The sequence below is a fragment of the Bombus flavifrons genome, chromosome 14 (assembly GCF_040668555.2).
Source record: "Bombus flavifrons isolate JBK064 chromosome 14, iyBomFlav1_principal, whole genome shotgun sequence".
NCBI classification, from domain to species: domain Eukaryota; kingdom Metazoa; phylum Arthropoda; class Insecta; order Hymenoptera; family Apidae; genus Bombus; species Bombus flavifrons.
Window position 1 is genome coordinate 5,286,842 of NC_138455.1, and position 9,830 is coordinate 5,296,671.

General features: G+C 33.7%; 1 protein-coding gene across 10 annotated transcripts in view; it reads right to left on the bottom strand.

The window, feature by feature from the left end:
* Positions 1-9,830, bottom strand: part of Arms (Ankyrin repeat-rich membrane spanning) — a 44,169-nt gene that overhangs the window by 6,925 nt on the left and 27,414 nt on the right. For 5 of the 10 annotated variants that reach the window (XM_069127671.1, XM_069127667.1, XM_069127673.1 and 2 more), the window contains 6 exons: positions 2,540-2,671; positions 1,846-1,944; positions 1,664-1,762; positions 792-989; positions 572-670; positions 88-384 (listed from right to left, as the gene is read on the bottom strand). In XM_069127671.1, coding sequence (XP_068983772.1) covers positions 88-384; positions 572-670; positions 792-989; positions 1,664-1,762; positions 1,846-1,944; positions 2,540-2,650 — 903 coding nt within the window. In that variant the 5' untranslated portion in view covers positions 2,651-2,671. Of the gene's footprint in view, positions 1-87; positions 385-571; positions 671-791; positions 990-1,663; positions 1,763-1,845; positions 1,945-2,539; positions 2,672-4,534; positions 4,751-6,652; positions 8,501-9,667; positions 9,816-9,830 lie in introns of those variants that run through there. The other 5 variants (XM_069127663.1, XM_069127664.1, XM_069127668.1 and 2 more) reach the window with 4 other exon arrangements.

The window sequence follows — 9,830 nt, forward strand, 5'->3', positions numbered from 1 at the left end:
AACGAAAAGTATTTTACACTTAAAGGTAAGTAATTTTATTTGTGTAAAAATTAAATACATAAAGTAATATATGATTGATATTTGTACCTTGCCGGCAATGTCGACATCAGCATACTTTTTTAAAAGAGATTCAACCACTCCTCTATGACCGCCTTTCACAGCATGAATTAAATTTGTATCACCAGCCCTATCTTGAATGTTCACATAAGCACCAGCATTCAAAAGAGCATTTGCTATTTCGTGATGCCCCTCTCGGCAAGCTATTGCCAGAGCTGTGCAACCATCTTTATCTAACGCGTTCACGTTTGGTTTGTGTTCTAAAAGAAGTAGTACCACCTCCAAGTGATTTCCAAGAGTGGCCACTAGAAGAGCTGTCCACGAGTACTGCAGTACAAAGTTTTATTAATTATCTGAAAATTTCATTGAGAGAGGGGGAGAGAGAAAGACACGGAGAGATTACTTTAGAGATGTAAAACAACCACAAGTTTATATAACTGATCTGTCATCTTTTCTTTGCAAGTGCATAAAAATCTGTAGTCTAATTATCATTTATATAAAACTAAAGTCTTACCATGCCAGCAGTATCGACGTTAGCACCAGCTTTTAGAAGAGTATCTACAATTTCTACATGGCCTTTACGCGACGCCCACACCAACGCTGTAGTACCATACTAAAAATTGAAAAAAATGCATTAACACAGGCTTCTCCGACAATGTAAGTCGCAGTATGGATTTTTCTGTCTCTAGTTAATATATCGTACGTGAACTTAAAAGATGGTAAATATAGATTACCTTGTCACCGACATTGACTTTAGCACCATGAGCAATAAGATCCTTAACTATATCGGGGTAACCCCTGCCTGCAGCCCATAACAACGAAGATATGTGAAAATTTCCATGTGCATTGACGTCAGCTTCTCGTCCTAGTAGCATCATCACCGTCGGCGACCTACCTTTATACGTCGCCCACATAAGTGCAGTCCACCCTCCCTAAAAATAGATTATTCCCTCTTCTTACTATTTGTCCGATTTCTTTATGATTATTAAATATTTCATTCGTAACGAAATGAAACTTTAGAGAAACTTTAAAACATGAAATTAGAATATATAAATATAATTAATGGCAGAAAAATGTTGTAAAGTGTGAAAATAAAATAGAGTGTAGGAAATGAATAGACGAATAAGAAAGGGATCCGTGTACTTAAAGTACTTAGAAAGGAATATCTTCAATCTTAAAAACAAAAAAATTTTTCAATTTACAAAAGTTTGAGTTGTTTAATGCTAAAGTGGTGTAAGCCAAAAATTGATTACCGGATAAGGACAAAAAAATTCACTTATTCTGCTATTCATCGAGAAACTAATGAAGATTTACACAACTTCTGCACAAAACAGAATAGAGGTTTTGCTTTCGAGATATGCTATTCAACCAAATAGACAAAGGATTGACTTACACCACTTTTACATTAAACGACTCATTTAGAATAAATCTGTTTTATCTTTCAAAGATCTAAAAGAAACATTTAGTTTCTAAAAATGTAAAATAAATATTTTAATTTCTAAAAATTTTAAATAAGCTTTGTTCGCTATCTTTAGCTCGCTAGATATTGAGAAATTGCTCTCACTTTATAACTAATAAAAATATATTAAAGAATTAGAGACCTTACCATGTCTCTGTGTTCCAAATCGGCGCCATGTTCGAGTAATTCAAGGCACACATCTGTGTGCCCTTCCTTGGCCGCACACAATAACGCCGTCCAATTATCCTGAAAAAATTAAATTGTTTATACAATAGGCAGGAAAAAGACATATATAAAATTCAACAGATCATATAACACATAATACTAACTGCGTCCTCTGCATTAACATCTGCTCCATGATTGATAAGCTCTCGTACAAAGTGTATCTTTCCCTTAGTTGCTGCAAGGATGAGGGCTGTACTACCATTCTATTGTAAGAACAACGAAATCAACTATTTAGTATCTGATTATAGACAAAGCCAAATCTATTAAAAAATTATTAAAAATCTTTCAAAATTAGCATAATTAAAGGAAGAGTTAAATCATTCAAAGGGATGAAAAGCATGGTATTAAGAAAGTTTCGACCAAGATTACTTTTAACGAGATCTTAATCTTCACAGAAATATGGAAAAACAAATTCAGAACAGAGTCGAACTATACAAACACGCGCATAAAACAACACAAAAGAAATTTTCCTTGAGGTTTCAAGATCATTTGTGTTTTCTTCAATTTTCATAAATTCGTGGAAAAATAATTTAAGACAGAGTTAAACTGTCTAGACACATGGATAAAATAACGTAAGACAAATTTTCCTCCCGACGATTTTTCCTTCAAATTTCAATCATTTTTTAAAATGGAATTGTATATTTATAAAGAATGACAATTTCAAAGGAGATATCTTTAATTTATAAATATTTTAAATATAATATTTCCGACAGAGGGGGGTACATTTCTCCACGAAATAAAAGCTGATGGAATTAAAACATATTTTAATTCAAATGGAAGTAGTTATTTTAATGTTACCTCGTCTCGGTCATCGATCAGTACTCGTTTGTTTTCGAGGAAGCTTTGAAGACCAGCGAGATTATCGTCTGTGATATAGCTGGCGAGAGATCGGTAGCAGAGTGATACCATCGAGTCAGTCCGATGCAAGGTCTGTGAAAAAAATATCAACTCGTTAAAAATGAGCAAACGATTATTTGAGACTGAACTGTCACGTTTTTATTCGCCAATAGAAAGCTCAGAGCATAGCGAATTAATTGCTGCATAAGTAGTAAATGAGGAAACAGTCGGCAGAAATCGATACTTGGATAACTTGCGTGTGATATTTAAATTTAATATATAATATATTTACTGCCTTTCTACTTCTTCTAAAAATATAGAAAATTAAATATTTGATATTTAAATGTTATATCTACTCTATTCCTTAAATTTAATATTAATCCTCAATCCTCAATAATGTTGATTTATAGATGCTCACAAAAATCTCAAGTTTAAAATATTTAAATTAATTTTCAATAAATCAATGTTAAATATTCTGATCCAAACTGTTGTCACAAAAATATACCGTGTTTTACGAATTTCGTAATTGTACTAATTTGCCTTAAACTGCGCAATATACGGAACAATTAACACTTGACACGAGATCAAATGCTAAATACATAATAGTTTACACGACACAGTTAACGTGGTTTTTTAAGAAGTAAATAGAAGTAATGGTTCGACCAAATCAATTACCAGAGTGGAGATTTACCGGGAACATCTCTTTGAAGCCCCAAGTAGAAATAATACAATTTAGTATTTTAGATATTATAATTTATTATTTTAGATATTATAATTTAGTATTTTTAACATAAATAGCTTTAGTATATTTGTATACTAAATTATATAACATGTATATTCAAACTTCCTAATTTTTCAGTCTTTCTATGCCAAGAAAGAAAATCACACAAATTGAGAAGTTTTTAGGCCAATTAGGGCTATTTTTATTTAGAGCAGGAATCGTGGAAAATGTTTCCGTTATCCGATTGGAGAAAACATGCGGTTGTAAATAATTTTCACGATTCATGGGCGCGGCAGGTATACGTAGAGCTTGTACATATTTCAGAGGAGCACAATAGAATATGGGTCAGCGATAACGAATGAATCAGAACTGGTAGAAATTGAAACGCAAGTAGAAAGGATAAGATACAAATGGAACTACGAACGTCGTTGCACAATAGTATTAGGTTGTCCGAAAAGTTTCTTTCGTTTTATAAGGAAATAATAGATGTACAATGTTTTTTGTTTCATATTAGTTTATTGAATTATGCACAAATATAATAATAGAAATATAACGAAATGGATCATACCTAATTCAATAAAATAATATAAAACAGAAATTGCTGTTCATCTATTATCATCTTATAAATGAAAGAAACTTGTCGGACAACCTAATATTAAACGACAGTCATGTAAAATCTCAAATCTTTGCTCCGGGATAGAAATAAAATTTCAACAAAAATATCTTAAAAATATCCTGATACATATACCTATTCATTTAGGTTTATTTATATATTTTATGTTAAATATTTATCTAGCAATAACGTTTTCAAAACTCGAAGCGCACAAATTGTATTTTTGCAGAAAATTAGCATCTTCTGCGTGCGAAAAACATAGTAGATACATACATCAAACCTGGAGCTTGTTTGCAAGGCTGTTAATCGCGCTATTAATACGCCATGAAAACGAATTAACACTTCAAGCCTTGATACGATTAATAATATTATCAGCGATGATTTGCTTTCTGATCGAAAATAGACTCGAAGTAATTATTTTTTCGCAACAGTCGAATGTTAATAATCGTGAAATGGTGGTGAAAAGAAAATTTATATAACAACACTTTAAAAGCCGGGACCTTAGAAAATTTTTTAACTTTTTTAAGATAGTAAAAATAATAAGCTGTTAATGCGGCTTTGGTAAGATACGTACATATACATTTCCATTCACACATAAGTTTGATCAATCCATGCGAATCACCTTAATCGTTGGAACGTAGACCAGTATTGGATCCATCTACCCTGATAAAACACCGTGACTCGTGTTTTACATCATGTTCTCAATGTTAATTCCGTTTACTCACGGACGAATGCGATATCGTTATGAATACGTATCGGCGAGATCAATTTTAACCGAGTTCAACGAAATTCTATTATACAACTTACGTTTTATAACTTGCGTGCTATTCAATCAAATATCTATTCGCATCGTTAAAAAACAAAAAAAATTAAAATTAAAGAAACGTTACTTCCGAAATATTTACTCTTTTACTGTCCAAAAGCTTGAGAAGTTTGAGATCCTGGTTAATATATTAGTTTTACAATACAGTAGAATTCCATTTATGTGAATTTATCGGAGGACAAATATTATTTTTCGTTCACATAATAGGATTTTACGTTCGGATAAATAAATTTAACTAGCAGAAATTCAGTTAATCGAGTACTAACTAAAATTTCGCTGCAATAAATAAAATTCTATCGTAGTTGCTATCTAAATCTTTATAGTAGTTTAGACCTTGCGTTTTATCTGAATTGGCTATAATAAATTAAACAAGCAAGGATAATACATTCAACGAAATCTTGTAAATATATACAGTACAAAAGTGTGGAATTACTTCTCCACTTGTGCTTATATTGAATCACCTATTAATTTTATAATTAATCTAAAATTAATCCTACAAATATGAATAGTAAATGTTCTTTACTTCGATGAAATTTTTAACCAAAGAATTTCTTAAGTACATGCGAAGATTTCAAAATTGTAATCTTTCTTTAAATTCTTAATTTCTATGACATACATAGTGAAGCTTGTGGCAAGCATAAATCGCAAAATTTTCAAACAAATGCTGTTGAACTGGTTAAATGTAACGAGAACGTTTGAAAAGTTTCGATAAAATAAAATACAAACTGGAATCACGCGATAGTCATTAATTATCACTTCATCAAAGACATTACAAGGAATTTATGTTCATTATTGTGCCAAAAGTTTGAAATGAGCGATACAGCGACGAGTAATAGAATTAACGAGATTACAAGCCATTCAAAGATACCAAACACTATTACCAGGAACGATGATTAATGACCATTGACCGTGACATTGTTAAAGTATCCTTCCTTGAAATTTCACGATCTAACATGAGCATCAGTGCCACTGGAATATTTTATTCCTGTTCAATTATTTTATTTCAACGAATGCTTCAGATAATCTGTAGCCAACAATTAAATATTTCTTCTGAATTTAATTAAAAAGAAGTGTCAAAAAAGAAAAACAGAATAATTGTCAATAAAAGAAATATAAGAAACATCTAAATCCAAAGTATTAAAAGAGACGATTGACTCGATCAAGCACGATATTCCGTTAAATCTTTTACATTAAATATTTATAAAAAAATATCCAAGTATCTGTCCTTGATATCTTCATTCACCGTAAAAGACGTAGAACATATAATTCTATAAGGATATACACAGATAACAGAGACACAACAAATACGATCACTGTAAACCCTCTTTCAGACATGGGTTCAACAACGAATTATTCATCCTAGTATCTGCCCTTAAAGCATTTCTATTCCCATCATTACTTCAAAATCATTAAAAAACTTTTTCAAAATAAAATTAGACGCCAAAATTAGATTAAACTCACACGCAGTAATAAGCGTAAATGTTAAAACAATAAGACGATCCTGAGAAAACTTGTGACTATTGTAATCCCTCTTTCAAACATTACTTAACGACGAATCCATCCTGGCATCTCCTTTTCAAACGTCCGTGTCGTATTTCCATTTGTGTCATTGCTTTAAAATCGTTAAAAACCTTTTCTCCTTCTAAACAAACTAGATTTTCAAATAAGGTGGATTAATGTCATACACAGTAGTAAGCGTAAATGTTAAAACGTCAAGAAAGTGCTGAAACAGCTTCTTATTAATGAAAGCGGTTCCTCTTGCTTGATAAAAACACTTAAAAAGTAAAACCAGCTGATCTAATCTTGGAAAAGTCTACGATCACACAGCTTCTTATTAATGGAAGCGGTTCCTCTTGCCTAGTAAAAACACTCGAAAAGAAAACCAGAGTAAAACGGCAATCTAAGACAGCGACTAACCGTTTGCGAGTGTCTGCGAATTCCAAAGTTGAACTTCCGGCCAGGTTCACCATCGGTGGCTGGCGCGGTGAACGTGAATGTGGGTACATGAAAATACGGGAACACGTGGTGATGATGATGGTGATGATGATGATGATGCGAATGATGGTTCGGATCCTCCTCTTCGCCTTCTTCCTCGCCTGAAATTGGTTGCGACGCAGGTATATGAAGTCGAAGGAATGGTAACTTCATCTTCAACCCGGTTACTCCGCTTCTTTCTGGTATCTGCTCGCTGATAGACGAAATGTTCGACAGTTCGTTTCCATTCGATGTGGGCAATAAACAGTTTGGAACACCTGGATAAGCGCTGGCCAAGCTGGGAGCTAAACTCGAACAAATCGCAGCATTCGCTATGCTGGACCTTCTAATAGGATTAACGCTGGTTCCTGATAAAACATTTTGATAGTTGGCAGTTCCTGATTTTTCTCCCGAATCTAGATCTATGTTTATAGCAGGCAATGTCAATCTTCTTTGCGTATTCCTCTGATTGCCTTCTTCTTCTGAATTTGTACAATTTACATCATTTTTCGGAGTCTTGATGGAGTCTTGTCGAGTTTGAAGAGGATCTTCTAATATTTTGGATGGATAGGTGTTTTCCAGACTGGAGGAATTATTGGAAAACGCGGACATGACTTTGTAATAACGTCTGATTAGAAGAGGAGAGACAGAAACTGCCGACGGAGGAACTGCTTTAATGGATTCGATATTTGGATGAGTAAGAATCTGCGAAGTCTCCTGGATTTCTGCAGCTGTCACCGATTGTGCTCTTTCTCTTGGTTGATCGAGTAATCGTAAATTTTGTAATGTTACGTCTGTAGGATCTTGAAGACTTCTCTTGCGTTGCATGAAAGTATTTAAATTGGAAGATTTGTAGGTTTCGTATGAAGAAAGAGATCTATGGCGTTTAAGCTCTGAAGGATTCGATGTTTCGAAAGGAAGAAAACTCGAGGTCGAGCCGCGCTCCAATTTCTTTGTCAAATCAACATTCTCGTAGGAACTTTCGTTGATGATATACTTAAACTTCGAGCAGAGAACGCCGAAGTTTTGGTCCGGACTGATCGATCGTGGCGAGCTTCCGGAAGCGGAGATTTCATAATTTTCGTTAGGAACTTCGCTGGAAGCAACCAAAAATCGTGTTTCACTTTCCCAATTATCGCTTTGCGTCTTTTCAATCTTCCCGCAATTTTGCGAATCATCCGACAAATTTTCACCATTTGCGAATTTATCGATCCTCTTCTTCTGGCTAATCGATTCTCTCGAACCAATTTCTTGGGAAGGTCCACTATCTGATCCATGAGAATCTTTTGAAGTTTTGAACTCGAAGCCTTGTACCTCTCTTCCCTGTTCGTTCAAAGTTCTATCGACAAATTTCTCTAACAAAATTTGTTGTTGGCCGACTGATCCTTTTGAAGATCGTCCCTTTGAGTCACCAGAATTTTTTGACGACTTAGATTCGAAGCTTTGTGCTTTCTTTTCCTGCTCGTTCCAAGTTCTTTCTACAAATTCTTCTGATAAAATTTCATTGGCTGTTTGGTCGTTTGCAAATGAACGTTCTTCTCTGTTGATTGCAAGATCTTGCGCTTGTGATTCTTGCGACGCAACCACTATACCAGAATCCGCTTCAATCGTAATGGAGAATCTTCTATCGGTTTCTCTAGCTGCATCTTCCGCTTCTTTGTTCTCTTCGTCCCCTTCTTCCTCGATGCTGATTCGAAAATGATGTGTCGCGATCTTGACACGATCGTCTTTGGCCTTCCGCATTGCATTCTTTCCTCAACGTGCTTCGACGATACTCCAAGATAAAGCTTACTATGGATAAATACGTGGAAAATTTACGAGATTCCTTTCTTTTCGAAAACAAAGACTGTGGCTGTTTGAGATATTGATATTTTTAAACATTTGGCCATTTGTTCAAATATTGGTATGATGTCTTTGACCTATAATTCTTCTTTTATCGAATCGCGTTGATAAGAGAAAATGTGAATATTTTTAAAAATATTGGAGTGTCGTGTGGATAGAAATTACCACGATTGCAGCGCGCTCGATAATAAAGATACGAAGTAAAAATAAAAACAAGAGAAAAATAGAAACAAACAGTTCGGACGGAAAATCGTTGGGAGATTTTGATTTTGAAAAATACTAAATGATTGATGTCCTACGTTCTAAGAACTTTTGTTTCGTACGTGACGTTGCTGATGTTGCTGCAAGACAGTTATTAGAGATATGTATTCTGGGAATAAGAATTCTAACGATTTATATTATCGAGATGAGTCGTAAATTTTTATAAGATCCTACTTCATGAAATTATTTCGTTGAACTGACGAAGTATCATAAAATCGGTCGAGAAATAAGGTCGTAAAATGAGTCGCTGTTTCAAGGACAATGAAGGAAAGTTTAATACGATCAAGTACTCTACATTTTATCAATCTCTACAATTCTATCAAAATCTATAATCTACCATATATTATAAAAGACGAACCCTGCAGAATTCAATATACGATGAAATATCCTCAATTTTAAATTATGAAAGTTAGATTCTGTAGAATCCAAAGCACAATAAAGTAGCTTTCGTTTCATCCACGTTAAATCATAAAGGACACATCTTATAACATCACAAAAATACAATAAAATATGCTCTATCTCATCGACATCAACGAATGAAAATAAAACTCTACAGAATTCACGATGCAATAAAATATATTCAATCTTATTAACTTTAGTAAAACTCTACAGTATCCAAAATAAAAGGAATTACATATCTTGCATTTCACCAACTACAATTCAGATTGTAGAAAATTCAAAATAGACTAGATTAGAACAGAAATAGGACGAATTATCTTCCATTTCATCAACTGCAACTTAAATTCTATATAATTCTAAATAAAATGGAGAAGGAAGAATTCATAAACTATTCTCAGAATAGTTAGAATTCGACAACTATTCTCCACTCGATCTACTTAAAACCACATTCAATACCGTAAAAAACCGACCCGCGACAAGTTAGCGAGCCTGAGCATCCTTTCCAAATTTTTCGTAGTCATCCCTTTCTTCCTGTCTCTTCCTTTTCTTCACCTCGTCCAGCACCAAGGGCTCTCGGAACCAATGACAAACGCGTTTATCTCTCCTCTTTATGTATAAG